At 52.9% G+C, this 18,965-nt stretch overlaps 5 protein-coding genes across 5 annotated transcripts; 1 reads left to right on the plus strand and 4 right to left on the minus strand.

Moving 5' to 3' along the window:
* Positions 1–2,163: 2,163 nt before the first annotated feature.
* On the minus strand, positions 2,164–4,956 carry Z519_00808 (uncharacterized protein; the record flags this gene model as incomplete). The annotated part of the gene is made up of 1 exon (XM_016758565.1): positions 2,164–4,956. One exon carries the CDS (start codon positions 4,954–4,956, stop codon positions 2,164–2,166), a length of 2,793 nt encoding a protein of 930 aa, XP_016625814.1.
* A 2,431-nt stretch (positions 4,957–7,387) lies between these two features.
* Positions 7,388–12,187, minus strand: Z519_00809 (uncharacterized protein; the record flags this gene model as incomplete). The annotated part of the gene is made up of 1 exon (XM_016758566.1): positions 7,388–12,187. The coding sequence occupies one exon, from the start codon at positions 12,185–12,187 to the stop codon at positions 7,388–7,390; it is 4,800 nt and encodes a 1,599-aa protein (XP_016625815.1).
* Positions 12,188–12,975: 788 nt separating this feature from the next.
* On the minus strand, positions 12,976–14,550 carry Z519_00810 (uncharacterized protein; the record flags this gene model as incomplete). The annotated part of the gene is made up of 2 exons (XM_016758567.1): positions 12,976–14,112; positions 14,185–14,550. 2 exons carry the CDS (start codon positions 14,548–14,550, stop codon positions 12,976–12,978), a joined length of 1,503 nt encoding a protein of 500 aa, XP_016625816.1.
* A 1,079-nt stretch (positions 14,551–15,629) lies between these two features.
* Positions 15,630–16,835, minus strand: Z519_00811 (uncharacterized protein; the record flags this gene model as incomplete). Its single annotated transcript, XM_016758568.1, has 2 exons — positions 15,630–16,425; positions 16,480–16,835. 2 exons carry the CDS (start codon positions 16,833–16,835, stop codon positions 15,630–15,632), a joined length of 1,152 nt encoding a protein of 383 aa, XP_016625817.1.
* Positions 16,836–17,535: 700 nt separating this feature from the next.
* Z519_00812 (uncharacterized protein) lies at positions 17,536–18,858 on the plus strand (the record flags this gene model as incomplete). The annotated part of the gene is made up of 1 exon (XM_016758569.1): positions 17,536–18,858. One exon carries the CDS (start codon positions 17,536–17,538, stop codon positions 18,856–18,858), a length of 1,323 nt encoding a protein of 440 aa, XP_016625818.1.
* Positions 18,859–18,965: the final 107 nt, after the last annotated feature.

An 18,965-nucleotide genomic window follows, 5' to 3' on the forward strand; every position in this document is an offset into this window, starting at 1 on the left:
AGCACAACTTACTCGAGCACCAAGGGCTGGGAAGAATGGACGAGCTCGTCGTCCACCTGGACCCCGAGTACGACTTACTCGAGCACCAAGGGCTGGCAACAATGGAGCTCGTCTGCCGCACCTGCTCCCGCTCCGACTTCGAGCACCTGGGCCGATTGGCATCCGGCCCCGGCTCCGTCTTCACAAGGCTGGCAAGACTGGCAATCCACTAGCACATGCACTCCCACAACGGCTACGACAACTGTGTACATCACTCAGCCCGCCTCTACCGTGTACGTCACCACGACTGTGACCGAGTCCGAGACCACCACGGCTACGGTGACTAGCCCCTGCTCCACGACCGGATGGCAAGATTGGCACAGCGGCAAACCGAGCTCGGCTCCAGGCCAGAGCCAGGGATGGAAAAACTAAATTAAAATCCCTTTTCCATCACCCGTTCACCCGCCTCGGTAATGGAAAACAAAAACAAACAGTGAACAAAGCATAGATGGGACTCGGGAAATCGAGAACCACCTTCCCTTAACAAGAAGAATTGTCCAACAGTGACCACTAAAAGGAGGAGAAATACAATGCTGCCATGTCGTTGATGAGAAGCAAAGATTTTAATTGCCACACGCCATTTAACGGGAAACATGAATTTTTGGGGTGCACTGGGCGTATTTTATTACAGTTAGATGTCAGTCCCTCCTTAGGCTACACTTGCTAATGTTTATTGTTGTTTATCTACATTCGAAACTGCGATTTCAGATGGATATAACGTCAAATCAGGGAAGTTATAGTAACGTCATTATTCCAAAATACCACATAAAATATTCCCCTGGATTGATTTTCGTCCGATGGGCTTACGAGGCCACTCTATGGGGCTATAATATATAGCACCATTGGTCAACAGAATATAGGACACGTACACGCGTACGCATTGAGTCGTAGACGGCGAGCCGGATTCAACACATAAGTCGGGCACAGTCTGACAAAGTCGCGTGATGCACTATGATGAGATCGAAGGCAGCCTTGATTCACAACAAGGATGTGGTTTGCCTTGAGTCGCAGCGGTGCTCTGGCGTTCATCCTGCAGGGTCAGCGTCAGTTACATTCTGTTGAGCGGCCGCGGCGACATCAGTCGGTAGTCTTGGAATATGTATTTCCTGTCAGGCTGTGCCGCTTATTTGTGAATGCGGCTCGATGGACAGATACTCAGCAGAACATCTCCTTTTAGAGTGGATAGTCGATCGGGTAAAGGGCTGGGGACATCAAAAAGCATAAAGTGTGGTACGCTGTTTTAGTGGGAAGACATTTCTGGTGGACTCGCGATTCCATGCGCGGATTTCCATGTGCGGATTTCCATTTGGGAAACAGAATACAAGGAAAGTTGCATGGGCAAAATCATACATTTACTATATAGTCTTCCGGTTCCCAACCCCCATGCGCCAGAGCAGCCGCCGAGTCATCGAGGCCGAGGAAATACAATGTCACCGTGCCGATCGAGGGCCTTGCTTGTCTCCCTTCAGCCGGGAACGCCTTGGACTCGTAAAAGACGTTTCAAAGTCGGCCTATCCGATCCTTGGAGAAAACCGTGTTTTGAGAAAACAGCGCTGCAACCCGGTTGCCAGGCAATTATCCAGGTCCTTTGACTGGCTTCAAAGCCCCTGTGCAGCTTTCCCTCGGACTCCAGCGAGAGACGAGCGCAAGATTTCCAATGACCACTCGAGAATATCCAATTGACGTCCAGCTCCGACCAGTCCAGTTTCGCACATTCACATCGATCCTTGTATTGGCACAACGACGACCCATTCCACCCAGCTCACCTGGTGAGAAGTCAAACCAGCCTTCCCTCGGGTGCAACGTAGATTTGCGCTGAAACGCTCAGAGACAGAATATAAACACATCCTGTAGGTCGAGCCCAACGCCGCCGAGAAACAAAACATCGACACTAGCAAACACAACGAACCATCCGCTGCAGAAATCACCATTCAAAAATATCCACCCATTTTAAAACACCAGTGTAAAACCCCAAGTCATTGGCTCCGCGGATGTGGAGCTCCTCTATCATTCAAACCCGAGTTTGGATTTGTGTTGTTGCGTCATATGCAGATTTCGGGGGGGACCTGCTTGCTGCGTCCGAGCTCCGTCCTGGATCGAAGGCCTCGGTCTTGCTCTCAGGTTTCAACTTCCCCCATTGACATCACCCGCCCTCCCAGCCGTATGAAAATCGCTCTTTTCCATGGCAAAAGGTAAAAGGTCGTCATCATCGAAGCGGTTTTCTGGTCGACTTCCACTGCTTCTTCCTCGCCACGGCACGCTGACGCTGCTGCCGGCGCTACCGGCTCCTGGATCGATGCTACCGCGGGTTCCACCCATGCTTGACGTAGAGCCTTGAGGAGGTGTGGCTCGTCGTCCGACTCCGTTTCTGCTGGCAGCCTGGTTACGGTAAATATTGGCCGAGGATCGTCCCGATGCGGAGTCGGAAGCGCCGTCATCGTTCGTCAGGGCCGTTGCAAGGCTCGAATGACGATGAACCTGGGAGGATCGTCGAGGAGAGCCGATGGAGACTTGTCGGGATGGCTCTTGTCCTTCACCAGTAGCCCCATCGGCGTGATCTTGAGCAGACTCTCGGCGATGACTCCGACGATCGGCTCCCATACTGGCACTTCGCATCCCATATAGATCACCAATATCTTCGTCGGAGCTCAACGGCATTCGCTGGGCAGAACTGGAACGCTGGTAGGACGGAAAGGGTCTGGGAGAGTTGGGAATGTCAATGGCAGGCACATTGGATGTTGATTGAGCGTGTGCAGTCTCCTCTGTTGCGGCTTCAGACGGTGAAGGCGGCTCCTCGGGAGCCAGGCGATGCGGCTCGTCGGCATCATCATGGCTGTAAGCAGCGCTAAGGCGAGAGGGTGCAAAAGGTGTATGTGGTGTGTGAGGCGAAATTGGCTTTCCAGGAGAGGAAGAAGTTGAAATAGACGTTCCCGCCACCATAGGAGGGACCCCGGACAGCTGACGACTGGAAGAAGTGGACGATCTCTGCAACATTAATGATGATGACATGGAATCCGACAGCGCAGTATTGGAGTCTCGCATTCTGTGATATCGATTCAGAGCCGCGGCCGTTCTCCTCGTGTTCGCTTCGGCGGCAGTCGACGTTGTAGGAGTGAGAAGATCCTTCTGCAGTTCCAGCATCTTCAGGAAGCTGGAAATATTCTCCCCATCATCATCCGCCATCGACCCTGAGCTCCCACCTCCCGCAGCTCCTTCTGTCATCAAACCCGAACCAGGCTGGGCAGAAGAGGTGGCACTTCCTCTTCCACTGCTTGTCTGATCTTCGTCTGTGCGCACGGTGGTCCCGCCTGAGGAAAGCCTTGCCCGCCTGTGGCTAAAGCTACTGCTATACCTTGTGACTGGGGCGGGTTTTGGAGAACTCGAGGTCGACGAGGCAATGGCATTGTCCGAGGCAAGGGACCCAGCTCGTCGCCCGGCCAGGGTGACAGGAGCTGCTGCAGGGGGATGAATGCTCTCTTCCGTCAAGGAGCCCAGGGCGGGGAGTCGAGCAGAATGCGTTCTGGGCGAGCTGGCCATAGGAGAGACGCCAAGAGGGGACGCTGACAAAGTCGGTGTCTTGAACGGTTGGACGGAGAATGAGCTTGAGCTTCGTCGATTGGCAGCTACGGCTCGGAGCGAGTTTCGAGAGTTTTGGCCTGCTGGGTGTGAGGGTACGACCGGCCTGGCCGGTTCAGGAGTGGGAGGAGAGGAGCTTGCATTGAAATCTTGAGCGTTTCGCAAAGCAGAGATTGGGTCGGTCCCGGTCGCAATGCCTGCTTGATGGAAACTCGTCAGACTCCCATACGCATGACCCAGCTCTGCTTGCTCCAGTAACCTCTGTCGTCGGTCTGAAGGTAGCGATCCAATCTCCGTCCGGAGCACCTTGTCACCGGGTAACGACGGGCGGAACAGCTCGTCATCAGCGCCCAAGAAGCGGGAGCTCAACAGCTCTTCGGAGTCGTCTATCCGGAAATCGCAGTTCTGGCGATAATCAACCTTGACAGAAAAGGGTCCGGCAGGTGAATCTGTCACGCCAAAGTCGTAGGACAACAAGACGCCCGAGTTGCTGTCGAAGAGCCGCGTGCCGAGATTGTCGGAGCGAGACAAGCTTCTCATCCGCGACCCGTCCACCAATCTGTAGCCCAGCTTCAAGGCCATATGGGAGCGTCCTTTCCCTATCTTCCTCGACAGTTTCCACGCCGGAAGGAAATTGCTGTAGGTGTAGAGAGATCTGAAGAAGACGATGCTCTTTTTGTAGACCAAAGGGAGCACCATGGCAAGGTCGGGGGGAATGGGAGCCGTCGGTTCGCCAAGTTCGATGGTCCATCGCTCAAGGATGACTTCGTCAATGTCCGCCATTCGACGCTGGCTCCCGCGCGAAGCACTGCGGGCAGACATCAGGGTGTTCATGACATCCCATCTCTTGCCATCTTCGTCCACAATGACCAAGCGCTGTCCTTGCTGCAAGGACTCGGTGCTCAGGAAGATCTCTATGACCAACGGAGGAGGCCTGTTGTACTCCACATCGCAGGTCTTCCACCTCTTGATGTCATCCTTGTACTCATCCGTCTCCTCGATATCGATGTTGAACCAACGGTTCACTCTCTTGTTGTCGGTCTTCTGAGAGTAGGCCGGAGCCAGGTCGACGCGAGACTGAAGGATGATCAGGGCGGACTTGGTGTGGAAGTTCTGGATGACCTGATTGAGCCTCTGCATTTGGACGCCGGGGTTGTCCGCAGGTTGATCTTGACGGGCTGAAGCAAAGTCCTCTAAGGACCCGGAGCCTTGGGTGAGAGGAGAGTTTGTCCTTAGAGCGTGGACGTCTCGATCTCTTGGGTTGTTTGTGCGGCTGGGATTCGTTTGCTCAGAGGTTGCGGGGGAGGCTGTGATAGGAGGCGGACGAGGGTGTTGATGCATGTTGAGTCAAACTGGGTGTTTGAACGTAAAGGGTTGCTGTTGTTTTCACTTCCGGGTGCCTGGCTTAGCGTTGAAGGGGTGAGTTGGGAGTGGTCCGTATTCGATAGCCATCCATTGCTTTTCATTGATGTGATGATATCCACAAACGTATTCAGCGGTCTCGGGGCAAAGGTGTGGCTAGCGGTCAAGCCATGGGACGGGGAGGTTTGTCGTGCAAGGCTGATAGACGGAGTGAAATGGCAGACTAGAGGGATGAAGGGGCCATTGTGGCGTTGGACCAGGCGAGAGGATAATTGGGATGGAAATGGTCAGCGGAGGGTTGGGGATTGAGGTTGAGGTTCCCGTTCACGATGGTCTCGAGTCGAGGGCATATGACGGAGGCCGCATGTGATTGGAGGTCGCGCGGGCTGGCGGCGTGAGGTACTTTGGGCCAGGGTCAGATGGGGTCATGCGATGAAGGATAGGATAGGATCAGATCAAGGTGAGCAGGCAACAATCAACAAGTGATTGGGGGTGGAGAAGGACTGCGGAAGGAGGAGAAGGAAGAAAGAAGGGGAGAGAGATAAGTACACGAAGAGTCATCGATGTCGGGAAAAATGTATATCGAGGGCGGATGGTGGATGGGAGCAGTTGTGCTAGTAGCAGCTTTCACGCATCATGCGTCCTGGGGGGCAGAGAGGAGCGAGGGTGCAGGGAGCGCAGACAGGTGCAAGAAGGTGGGAGCTGTTGGACGAAATGAGTTTAGTACCTGACTACTGAGTAATTGTACGATCTCTTGGCCGTTGGGCTGTTGGACTGACTTTGTTGGACAGCCGGCGATGGCCTGGGCATCCTGGGGTGGCTTGCGGTGGCCTGGTGTGGCCGGTGAACGAAACCTTGATCGAACAAATGTGTACCTGCCTCGTACAGGGCAGTACATATCACCAGGATGAGATCGTTATGTAGGTAGAGCTGGAGCGTACCGAGTACCGAGCACCTAACGAGCGAGTGATGACGGTCTTCAATATTATTTCAACACACAACAGCAGACACATTCCTTTCATCCACGTTCTTCTTCTTCTTCTTCTTCTTCTTCTTCTTCCCCTTCCCCGTCCTCTCCTCCTCCATCCTTTGTCCTTCATCCTCCTCCTCCTCATCTCCCATCACCGCTCTTGTTCGTCCACCACCACCACCGCCCTCCGAACTAGCCAGCGATCAGATGTACTGATATGCATGACCCTAGCAGGCCCGCCTGCATCGCCTGCATCGTACCTTAATCCCTGTGGATGGAACCCCTATCCCCCTGCGCCCCATAGGCTGCTTTATTTTGACCGACATGCATCTCTGTCGTGCCGTCGTGCCGTCATGGCCCCTTCTGCAGCCCGTCTGGCGATTGAAATTCTCCCACGCACACCATCTCGACATGTCGACTTACATTTCGGATGCCACATGTTTGCTTATGTAGGTCGTAGGTCGTCAAACACACCTCGCCCACCCTCCATCCATTCACTCTCCATATCGCCCACAAACTCCCTTACCATTCCCCGACCAGAAAAGCCGCCGTCCTTCCTTTCAGTCCTCGCGTCACAGCCCAACTGGTTTGCAAACCACATGTAACCCACCTCTATCCGCAATCCGCCCGTCACTACGCCGCCTTCTCCTTCCGCGTGGCACTAGGCGGATACCTAAGGTCCTCGTTTGGCCCAAGGGAAAAATACTAAAGTACCCCTTCGTCACTCGAATGGATTCTTGGAGTCAATGATGGTTGTCGCTTGAAAATAACCAGGCTGACGGGATGGATCATATCAACTCAGGCTTCCTCTCTCCTCCACCACACAACACTCAAGTTCGGATGGGAACAACCGGGAAACAATTGCCCTCTTTGTGCTTGTCTCTTCTGCCTACGGACTTGGCCCCGTCCTCCTCATAGCTAGTGGAAGGCATCAGTGGTGGGATTGTCGTTGGATGCAGACAGCCTAGATCTCGACCTCGACTTTATTTTTTTTTTTATTTCCAGGCAAACGCACTTTGGTGGCCTTTTGTGTGCGGTCCACTGTACTTGGTAGAGCGCAGGTGCTAAAGATGGCAATTGGGACTGGCAGCCTGCTAGAGCTTTCCCGTGTCTGGTATGGTACGCCGTCCCCATCGACGCCGGACCTGGTTACGCGAAGAGAGGTTCAATCCCGCTATGGCAGGAGAGAAATAGCGTTGACGGGAGCTGTTCCTCTCTGCTAGCCAGAGTCCCATGCAGCCCTCGGGGATCGAAAGGATCCCTGTCGGTTGGTCCCAAGGCAGAAAAGCAGCTTTGGTGGCATTCCTTGTCCCACTACCGAGTACTCCTAGCCTAGTTCGGTACAACTGTCGAGTCCCTCTCCCCACGTCCTCACAAAAGCAAATCCTTCTATGATTATGTACAAAGGTGTTGTTCCAATTCTCGTCCTTTGTTGGTCCTCTATGACTCTTTCATCATTGATGCCTTGCCCCCTCGATGCGGATGCTGGGACTTTCCTTGACCCCGAGCCCGTCCACTGCTGGCACTGCCTCGGGACACACTGCCAGGCCCAATTCCTCGCCCAGATTCAGACGCCTGTCTCACCGTCGCCGATTCTGTTGAAGTTTGCTTCTTCTGCTGCTGCCCACTAGCTTCAACATCCAGAGTCCCTTTTCCGCGTCCTCCTCCTCCTCGAAGATGTCCGCCTCGTCCACGGCCACCTTTCCCACGACGAGCAGCAGCCGCGTTGGCCTGCGCCTCTTCTTCTTGCACTCGCCGGCTCTCATTGTCCCACCATTCTTGAAATTCCTGTTCCTGCTGAATCTCTTGGAGTGACTTCTTCGCCACCGCTTCCTTGACCGCGATCTTTTCTATTTGCTGCTGCGCCAAGATCTCGGCCATTGATGTGCGGGCGTCAACCGCTGAGACTTTGGTTGGCAACGGCGTGTGGCGGATCGATTGGATTTGCGGAGCTGCTGGTTTCGGAGGTGCTGTAAGACTGCTTGCAGGGCCGGCACCACTTGGACCCTTGGGCGAGGAACCGGTAGTCGAGAAGCCTCTGGCCACAGTTTGACGCATTGTCATTGGCTGCTTCGCCAGGGCCTCTTTGACCGCCTCGATTGGTGCCGATATAGTCGGTGAGGAGTTGGGCTTGGGTGTCTTTGCAATCGCCTGCCATGGTGAAGGAGCGGTTGTTGCGGGTTTCAGGGACGAAGGCCCCGAGGGTTTGGCACCTTGCTCTTTCATTTGTTGTTGCTGTCGCTTGCGCTCCTTCTGCGAAACTTTGACCGTTGCCTTTGATCCCGTCGAGACCGTCCGCATGGCTTGAGTCAAATTTGACACCCGAGCTGCTGAGGCTTGCTCCATAATGTCTTTGAGACCGTCTTTCTTTACGCCTTGAGTGGGAACTTGCCATGCAGTTCTCCGTGCTTCAAATCCGCTGGTCGGCGTTGCAGTTACGGCGGAATCTAGCATGTCCTCACCATCGAGTATTGGCGAACTGGGGAATACCTCATGCGACCTACTGGTCGAAGAAGGCGAATCATTTACCGGGAGTCTTGTTGTTGTCAAAGACTCGGCCGTGCCTCCCCGAGACAGCCGCCTTCTCGCAGAATGAGGTTGCAGACTCTCGCCAGCTGGAGCCGGAAGAAGCTCGGGGTCATCCCCATCCATGTCGAATGGTAAATCATCTCCTGCATCGTTTGCCCTAATCGCGGGGCTAGGGCTTGGAGTGCTAGGTGGCGATAAATCCATGGAGGTTGGCAATGGGCTCTTGTTCCGAGGCGAACAGCCCGAGCGTTCCAGACTCCCATAGCGCGTCTTGATCGACGCTGAATAACGTTCCTCGTCCTCAAATAGCCTTGATCTCAACCGCATAGAATCTATCCTCCTCTGTCGGCCTTTCTCAATCTGGCTTAACAGGCCGGGATAGTTCTCCAGCAAGTCTGCCTCAGCCCGATCGCTACGAGCGAAGGGAAGGAAAGCTAACTGGTTCGCTTGGACGACCTTATCTAGTTCAAGCAGCAGATCTTCATCCAATTCGTCAAGTAACTTCAGCTCCAACATGCTTTCCAGATTCAGGCAAATGTATTCGAGTGCGGCATTCTTGAAGTTGTCAACTCTGCACTCGGCGATTATGTTGACCAAGGAGCACACATTTCTGATATTGACGTATCTGCCGAGAATCTTTTGGCATATTTGTGCGAGGCGATCGAGCATAAGCTCGTTGGCTACCGACATTAGCTCGATGACAATGTCGACAAATTCGTCCAAACTATTGGTGACAATATCGTCAAAAAGCTCCTCTCCAGTATCAGCATAAAGATATCGTAGCACCATAACGAAGATCTTCTCGTCGATATGCTTCAGGTCTACACGTACAGCCTCTGATTCTTCTTCGGCCGTATTTCGTCGTGAAGCCATCCACATACCGCCGGCTCGCCCATTAAAAAGACTGTCAAAGAAGGGGCAACGACTGCACAACAAGACACTATGTGCGGGTAACTCGGCATCGTTGGCGAGTTCAACGACCACGTCGGCGTCTGAGAAGAAATCAGGATCCAACACTGCAAGCTCCATGTCGTTTGCAAGACTTCGGGCGGGGTCAACCATCACTCTCACGGCACGTTCAAGCCCTCGCATTTCAAGGTGGTTTGCCAGTTTCATAAGTTCGACCCGTACTGACCTGTAACGAGGAGCGGATTGTAATGCCTTCGAGGTATAATGCCAGACGTCCACCAAACTGTCGGTGTACAGGTACAGTACAAGGTTAACGAGAGTCAGGAAGTCCGCACCTTGCAATGAGACTTGTATCAGGCCGTCTTGGCCATATTCGATTGACATGACATCAGCAATAGAGTAGTAATACGTCTCTTGGACTTCAGTCAACGCCTTGCGCATGGCCCGGCTCCTACCTTTGAGGATAAAGGAGTGGACAGGGATTCGAACATCAGTGACGGTAGAAGTGATCCATAAGTCGTATTGACTTTGGGAAAGAGGTTCGTACCGCTGACACATGTTGAGGATGTCTGTTTCCGCCGAGCTTCTGGTGATCAGAGCATGAGCAACTCGAAATGCGTCGACCTTCGACTCCGCCACCGTCTCCGCCATTCCGTATTCTCGGAAAGGTAGTAAGCCGAAGGTATCTCTCCACAAGGCTGGTACGACCGGTACGATCTGGTCGCGCGTTGTACTGACGTCCTTACGCACAGCTGCAAAGGCGCCAAAAGCATTGCTCCTGACGGCGATGACCCCCGTCAGATTGGGAATGCGGACGAATTTGTAGTCTTTCGGACGTGCGGAACCCGACTTTGTGTCTCGTACAGTCTTGATGTTTGCACGCTTTTCCTTGCGCCAAGCGGAGCCTGATGCTGTGCAGAGGATTATGGAGCCATCCTGACCCACAGCAACGTCAATTGCCGACATGTGAGCTTTGCGCAGGGACCAGAGGCGTGATGGTGCAGGCAGAGCGTTGCGTGCCTTGGTAGGATTGGTCGTTGACACGTTTGATGGTACAGTTTCCGAACCCTTGGGAACATCGATCGAATATACTTCTCCAAAGGATGACAATGCACAGATTGTATTGCCACCACTAGTTATGTGCTTGATGTAGTTAGATTCCATGTTGAATCTAGTTGACAGATCATCGGCCATATAGTAGTTCGTAAAGGTCTCCAGAGGGAATATGAGTTTCGTCCAACCATATTGTGTGAAGACAATCACATCGTGATTTTCGAGTAGAACAATCGTAGCTCGGTCGATTGCGCTAACCGATTGAATTGGAGATTGCAAGACCGACACCCCAACTCGACGTGGTAGCACCTGCACTTCCAGTGAGCGTGCCTCAGCATCCGTTAAGCCCAGTTGGCCCTCGTTCTTGCCGAATGTGTACAGAGCAGAGGATGTGTATATGGCAGAATGGATAGCGGATGCTGCGGCCCCAATGATGATTTCCTTTTTGATGTAGCCGAAAAGTTGACGCGGAATTAATTGGGTCGGGACCTCATTCTTGGGTACCTCAGGAAGAGCATATCCCAACTGCCCAAAGCGGTTGCTTCCCCATGTGTACACCTCGCCCTGAGAGCACACAGCCACAGAGTGATCTTGGCCAAGAGCTATCGACGAAATGCGCCTTTTGGCCAAGCCTCCAGCTTGAATGCAGCGATATGTGAAACTGGTGTTTTCGTCACCAGTACCAAGGCGGCCACCAGGACCATACCCACATATGTACAGGTTGGAGATGGGGTCGTTGGTCAGGACGGCCGTGTGAAGCTTCGACATGACCACATTTTGAATCGTGATGGGCCGATAACGGACAACAGCCGGCAGATCTGGATGAGACTGGAGATCCCCAACACTGTCCGCCATGTCTTCGTGCACCCACGCTTTCCGTCTTTCAGCAAGATGGTCGTCGAACAGACGGCGCAGCAAGTGGTCGGGGCGTTCAAAGTGAAGGCACTCAGGAAAATGCCTATCGTCCCCATCGCCCAGACCAAGTGATAGGTTTTTGTTGCTTCCAAATGCGTAGACCTCATCACCAACCAGATCTATTAGAGGGTTCACATGACGCTTAGATAGTTCATGAACCTGATGGTCACCGCTATCGTCCACGCCATTGATGCTATCGTCATCACGAAGCCCAGACGGGAGAGCAGAGGAATCGCGGTGGAGAGACCGGGGCGCGATCGTCAGTCCAAATACCTCAAAAGGACTGTTGCCTTCGTGATCTTTGATCTTAACCAATCCTCCGGCATGGGCACGCTGAGCGTTGGTTGTGTAATCCGTTGCATCTTGTATGTCCCGAGCCATGAGAGCATGCGCAATTGAAATATTGCCAAAGTATAGTGCTCGATGGAGGGGTGTCCAACCGCTTTCTAAATCCTGGACGTAGAGATCCAAGAAGGGCGTTTCCAATAAAGCCTTGACAAAAGCCAGAGCATCCTCCGAGTGCGATGACGCAGCATGATGCAGGATCGTGCGTCCGAAACTGTCCTTCGTGTTCACTTCAGCCCTCGTGAGCACCAATCCGGCGTTTTTCCCAAGCGTCGCGCTGGTAGGAGTGGTTCCCAAGCTCTTTCGAAACTTGAACGGCGTCTTCGGAGAGACCGCCAGATTCCCTGGACTACCTATCTTCAAGGTAGCGCCGCCAATTTGTCCGGTGCTCGTGGTTCTCGACGTAACGGAGAAGGTGGCGTTAGCCAGGTACTGTCGAAAGGAATCGACATCATCTTCGAAGAAATAGCGCCACAGATTGTAGCTCATGTGTCTGACCGAGTTGATGAGGTCTCCGGTGACCTTAGACGCGCCTCGCTGTAACCTCGACGGATTACGGCGTATTTAAAGGCGCGGAAGGTCGATCGGAGACGAGGGGAATAGGGTGAATAAGAATGACTCAAGCCGAGATCATAGTGGCGGGCATTTGAGCGTCTTCGGTCCCGATGATAGGTTTATTGGTATTCAGAAAGGTGTTTCTGCAGAGGATCGCGACCGGTAACAGAGGGGCTGGACGAGGGAAGAGTGGCTGATTTATGGAGGGGTGTAAGAGAAAGTCATGTCGTAGCTCGTGGTCGCGGTTGCGGGTTGCGGTTGCGGGTTGCGGTTGCGATAACTATGCGGAGCGGCGCAGGTGCTTGGATGATGGGTGAGGATGGCCTTGCGGCCAATCACATGGCCTCGTGCCAATACGAGCCCCGTGTGGTGGAAAAGCCATCTTGTCCTAGTGACGGGCTCATGGAAGAGTAGATGTCCTTAAGAATAAACCTCTCTGATAGCATGGCCTTTTGTGAAGTGACACCAGGGGGAGGAGGGGTAAAGTTGTCTGGTTGACTGACGTGCTTCATAATGGGACCCAGGATCTAAAAACACTGGGCTCTAGAAAGAGCGGTGTACCTAGTTCACAGCTACCTGGACACCGACAAGTAGCCAAGTACTCCCTACATGTGGGGTCGATTGATGTTCAATTGATCTTATGCTTGGTATCTGTGCATGATTCATGTACCACTCTGCCAAACTAACTTCAGAAATATTGGACGGGCATGCAGCTCAATGTTCTAAAGCCCCATGATCCCGGCCGCAAGTCCCAGCCCTAGCAGAGCCGCAGTCGGAACAGCGGCATTGTTGGCTGCTGCAGAGGAAGATGTGGACCCCGCAGTTGTTGTCGATGATGAGGTGGTTAAGCTGAATGTCGGCGTACCGGCGAGGATCATGCTCGAGCCTTGGATACTGGCAGTTGGAACACCTGTCTCTGCGGCGACTGCCGTGAGTTGAGTTCCTGTAGCGGTAGCGGTGGCTGTGGCACTCGGTATGTTTGTTCCCGTCGGGATCACAATGATACTACTCGTGCCTGCCTCGTTTTCAACTGCCTGGGCAAGCGCCGCAACCTTGTTGTCGATATCAAAGACCGCATACGCGCTTCTCAAGAAACTGTCGCCCAGGATGCTGAACCCGCCACTGTCGGCCGGGGTGCCGAAAGCAAGAACACAACCTCCTGATGGATCGTCAAACTGGGAGGATGTGTATCCCTGACCCCCGACCACCTGCGAGACGGGGACTTGGATTGTCACGCCGCCGTCGCCGCCAAACGAATAATTGATGGTACCGTTGGCCGTGGAAAGGCTACACGGGATCAGATAGGCTTGTCCAGAAGGATCTGTCACTGCCCCCAATCCGAGGGCCAATCCGGTAAAGACGTCGTCGGTCAAAAGGGTGTTTGTCGTACCGGAATCAAGCAATGTAGCCTGCGAATATCCTTGAGGCGACAACTGCGTAGTCTGACCTGTCGAATCCGTGAAAGAGACGCTGGTTAGGGTGACATAATACTCGGACACGATTCCCTCCGGGCCGGGCTGCAGAGGAAGGGCGACAAGGTCTCCTGAATACTTCGTCGTGTCGATGCCGCCGAAGATAACAGCACCCGTTGTGGCTTCGAAGTCGTTCAAGTACAAGCTGAAGGCTTTGCGATTGATGATTCCGGACGACTTGAGATTGTCCAGAACTGTGGGATAGACCCCAGTTGGACTGTCGTTGTTGGCTTCATTGGTGTCAAATCCAATTCCCATGACTCCATGTGGATCAAATAGCTGAGATGCTACTCCGATCTGTTGGCTCTCAATAGAAGGAGATCCTCCAACTGTGATGGTGTCGGAACCCCAGTCGCCAGCGTCAGTGTCTCCTGGTGCTGCATATGTCTGAGAAATGATGTGTCAGTCAGACTCCTGAACTCAATGTTTGTGCTTTGACGATGGAGCACAGCGGCTTACGATATTGAATCCCCCTTGCTCGATAACCTTGTAAGTGCTTGATGCACTCGGATCAAAGTCGCCCAAGTCGCATTGGCCCTGCTTGCAGAGTTCTGCTGAGGATGCGGGAATCCAAAGATCAGAGGAGCCGGTATCTAGAGTGACTCCGAGATCCTGTGGAGGTGTGCCGACAGTAATATTCACCAAGTATTCGAGTTTGTTGGTGTTTTGTGTCAGCACCGTGTCGACACTCCCGTCTGGGTTTTGTCTGCGTATTAACCTGCCTTCATAGGGACTCCGTCTCTGTAGGTCGAGTTTGAGATAGCCTGGCGAGGCGACACATGAGGTCGCAAGAGCCACAATGGTAACTCCGGCAAGAAGACGCATCCTGGGATGGTTTGACCGCTAGCCGGTGAGCAAGCAAAGCTATGGCTGTTGAATGAAGATCGAGTTGAGGGAAGGAAAAATGGAACCAATAACGGCTGTCTTATGTACACATGAGCAGCAGAGAATGGAGGACCAGATGGCGTTGGCTGACTTTTTGTTACACGGCTACAAGGGAGCGAGAGAGAGTAGTGGACAGTGGAACACTGGCAGTACGGAGTTCGGGGGCCAAATGGAGAATAGAGGAGTGGTTGAACTTGCTGGCATTTGTTTTCCTGTACCCTGTACGAGGTAAGTGTATGGGAGGTCAGCGCTGATGGCTCCGGGTTACGAACTGCGAGCTGAACTGCACAAGTAGCAGCCCAACGGCCCATGTCATCGCCACAGCTTCCCATCGTTTGTGCTTGTTTACCGGGTGCCTTGTTTCTATCAGCCTGGCCAGCAGGGAAAGGGAAAGAGAAAGGGAAAGGGAAAGAGAATGGATTACTAGTACTCGGTATCACAAGGGACGAATTTGACCTAGCCCTCACCTTCCAAGGCCCCTAGGCTCGCTTGACCGCGCCGGGTCAGCTGAAGCATGGTTAAGCACGGTTCCCGGTGACACTAACTCAAATTCACCTCAGCCCAGCGTTGCAGTAGGTGATTTCGGCAGCCCTGTGACAGGATCCTTAGGTAGCTCCAGTTAGGGGGCCAAGTAGCCGAATGAGGGCTCTCAGGCCTCCCCTAAGCTTCAAACCCAATGCTTAAAAGGCCGCCAAATCTTAGCATCATCCGCCCCTGAATGGCTAGGTAGGCAGAAAGAAAGGCAAAGCATTCCTACATAGCAACTACTCGGTACATAGATACATAATCTAGAGCAGCTTCTCTCATTCCATCTCCTCCTTTAGATTACATTCGCTAAGGCAAATTTCCGTATCCAACCATTGTCCAACGCATGGAACACCGGAAAGCCAACTTGGAGTCAAGGAAACCTGCTAAATGATCGGCCGTCCAGAAAGTCACGGTGCTTCTCTTGTTTTGTTTTGTCTGCTTCAGTCTTCGCACATCATTCCTGTTTTCCAAAAGTGCTTATGTTGATTGCTTCAGGTTCTCTTGTCTTTCCCCAAAACCCGTTCATCACGGCTCCAGATGGCAACAGCGGCTGCTCCACACGGACCGAGCAAAGCTGTGATTAGGATTGTTTTAATGACTTCGATCAAGGTTTGAATAATTGTCGCCTTGCCATGTTTGCTTGCATCTCGCACTGTCAAACCCCACAGAAGCGAGGCCGATACGCCGACGACAATGTCCCACTGTAGGAACCACAAAGCACCATCGGCTAGGACCTTGACTTGTGGCTGTCCAAATGGCACGACAGGGACAAAGATCCTGGCGGGTTGAAGCTGCGGAAGGTAGGTGGTGCTGAATAGGACGGGGAAGAGGTAAGCCAGCCCGGACAAACTGAACGCCGCCAGGTGGGAGCCAGCCGATGATATGATTGCAAACGCGTACGCCAGTCGGAGATACCTGGCACTCTTCAATCTCTTGTCGTTTTCGGTTTGGACGGAGGCCCGTTGATCGATGGTTAGAACCAGAGTGGTCAGGATAAGTTGTGTCAGCCCAATCCAGATCGACCAACCCTGCTGAATACCAGTCCACGTCTGTTTGGTCTCGAAGGACACCACGGTAGGAGCTGGGAGGCACATCAGAAGGGATGGAAGCCCGAATCCAACGAGGATGCTGATCGGAGCAATGGCGATTTTAATGGGTATGTCAACATCAAGTTGATAGTCCTTGGGATTAACAACCGTGGGAGAAGTCCACAGGTGCAGAGCAAACCACAAGGGTGCGACGCAAGCATAGCCCACAATAGCAACTCCTACACCAAACAATGTCGTCCTGGGGAAGGTAAGATTGAGCCATAAAGAGTATAAGACTGGGGTTCACACTTACGCAGTGAGGAAGAATTTCCCTCTGTTACCGTTTCTGAGGCCCTCAACCATGATCAAAACCCAGGCTGCAAGCACCTGGCCACCGAGGTAGAGAAAGGACAAAGAGACATCAGCCCGATTGCCATCGATAGCAGTGTAGAAGAAGCTGACCAAGACGGTCAATTGCTTATCGATAACGCCAATGCCAGTATAGGTCTGCTTCATAGGAGCTACAGTAGGACCAGGAATGACAGCCCCTGGCTCTGATTGCTGGCCCAAGATCTTGAGAAGGCCATTTTGATATGGAAATCCCCATAGCGTCCAGAAGCCGGCCAGGGACAGCAAAATCAATAAGGCTTTCGAGAAAGTCAGCGCCATGGCTGGACAATGGTTCGTGTGAGGATAAGAGGGTACTTCGGGAGAATCTGAACAGGACCAGCGTCCGTCAGAGGAAAAGAGAGAGATGTGAGAGAGGCTCAGAACGATGGAAGTCTGGCTGATGAGGGAAATAAGAAGAGATGGCAGCCTGGGGTGACTCGTAGAAGGCGAAGAGGGGGATTTTCAGCTTGTCGCGTCTCAGCCTCAAGCCCCCAAGCCTGGGCGTCAGCTTCCAATGACGATTGAGCGGTAGTCAGACGCCTTGCGGAAGGAAATGCAGGACAGGGTATCTCAGGCTCAGCAGTGGTGGAACATGCCACCCCGCTGCCTTCTTTCGACCGTCTGCATAACTTGTTCAGTCGGTGCGAACTGCCAGAGGGTAATTTGCCTTCGTGTTTCGACCCTCTTTTCCTCCATTGTCGCCTGCCTCGCTGCCTACTGGGTAATGCACATGCCGTTGAGTTGCCGGCAGGCGCCGGGACTAATTATACGACTAGTACTAATAGGTGCTAGCTTCGTCTAAGTTGCTTCTGCTTATATAAGCAGAACTGTACCAAGCTATTTTCGTCATTTTTGATGCCTTCGTCAAACTTCGCATCTCGTGTCCGACAACGCCCAGTAATCCTTAGCTTCATCCATGTCTGTCGTTGCTCCTGCCGATGTATGACTTCTCAGATACACTTCGACTTCCGCCGCGACAATGCTGAAGCGAAAGCGCGATAATGATGACCAGAATGTGCCTGAAAAAGAGCACCAGTACCTTGGGTTAAAGGTCTCTGGGCTGAGGGCCAGAGTCGCTCGAGGCGTCAAGAGCCTCCACAATGCTCTGAAGCTTGCTCGAGGCTTCGAGAAGCAGAAGCTGGGCCGCCGTCAAAAGAATGCGAGCGACAACCCTCAAACGTTGCTGCGACTGCGAGAAGAAGTCATTGTTCTCAAACAGCTGCAACTCGAACAAACGGCGAAGAACCAACTTCTCAAGCACTTAGCCAGGACAAAACGTATCAGGGAGCATCCGGTGTTTATCAAGGCCTTTGGACCGGAACCTGTACTAGAGCACGTCAAGTCCACTGCCGAGGCAAATGTGATCGGAAGATTATTCAATTCGAATCCTGTTAAACAGGTTTTACCTGGGATTATGAAAACGATATATGAGGCTCTTGGGATTCCTCAGGCTGGGCAAGTTGCTTCAAAGCAGTCAAAGGAAACAGCCAGTAACGTGATCAATTCAGGTGCAAGTTCAGGAGGAGAGGATGGATTCAATGTGTCTCGGACCGGCGGCTCCGAAGACCCGAAGAGTGGAGGATTTAAGGAGTTATATGGGCCAGAACTCAAGGATGACGACATTCTCGAGTACGCAAAAGGTCGCCTAGCGTCTTCCGAAGAGGAATCTGAGGAGGAAGTCACCGAGGACGGGTTGGGTCTACGGCAAAAAGACGCCAAACGAACAGCTGGCTCTGGAAGATATGCTAGAAACGAAGATCTCTCAATAACACCATTTCCGAGTGAAACGCCTGAGCCCGACGGTGGACGCCCTCGAGAGGCAGAGCCGACGAAACCCATAACCAAGACCGCATTTTTGCCGTCTCTCAGCATGGCAGGCTACTATTCTGGATCGGAATCTGAAGATGACACGAATGGCTACCGCGGTCCGGCAATGCCTAAACCCAGAAAGAATCGACGTGGGCAACGCGCCCGACAGCAGATAGCAGAGCTTAAATTTGGCAAAAATGCCAAACACCTCGAGAAGCAAAAGGGTCAGGATGAAAGAAATACAGGATGGGACCCAAAGAGAGGCGCGGTGGGTCAATCCGACAACCCTAGAGACCGGTCCCGCAAGGGGAAACTCAATCAGAAGCCGACAGGAGGCCATGTAGTCGCCCGCTCAGATCAAGCACCAAAGCCGAAGCCGAAGTTGCGAGATGATCATGGACCTCTTCATCCTTCTTGGGAAGCCGCGAAGAGACGAAAGTTGCAGGATCAAAGCCAGGCCACCTTCCAGGGCAAGCGAATGATATTTGATTAATTAGCGGTAACCGTTGAATCTGTGAGACTTGCTTGTACTACGAGTCCTCTCTCATGGCAATCACTGGTGAAATCAAGAACCCCATTCCGTGATCGCTCCTTTGGTGA

The sequence above is a fragment of the Cladophialophora bantiana genome (assembly GCF_000835475.1).
Source record: "Cladophialophora bantiana CBS 173.52 unplaced genomic scaffold supercont1.1, whole genome shotgun sequence".
NCBI classification, from domain to species: domain Eukaryota; kingdom Fungi; phylum Ascomycota; class Eurotiomycetes; order Chaetothyriales; family Herpotrichiellaceae; genus Cladophialophora; species Cladophialophora bantiana.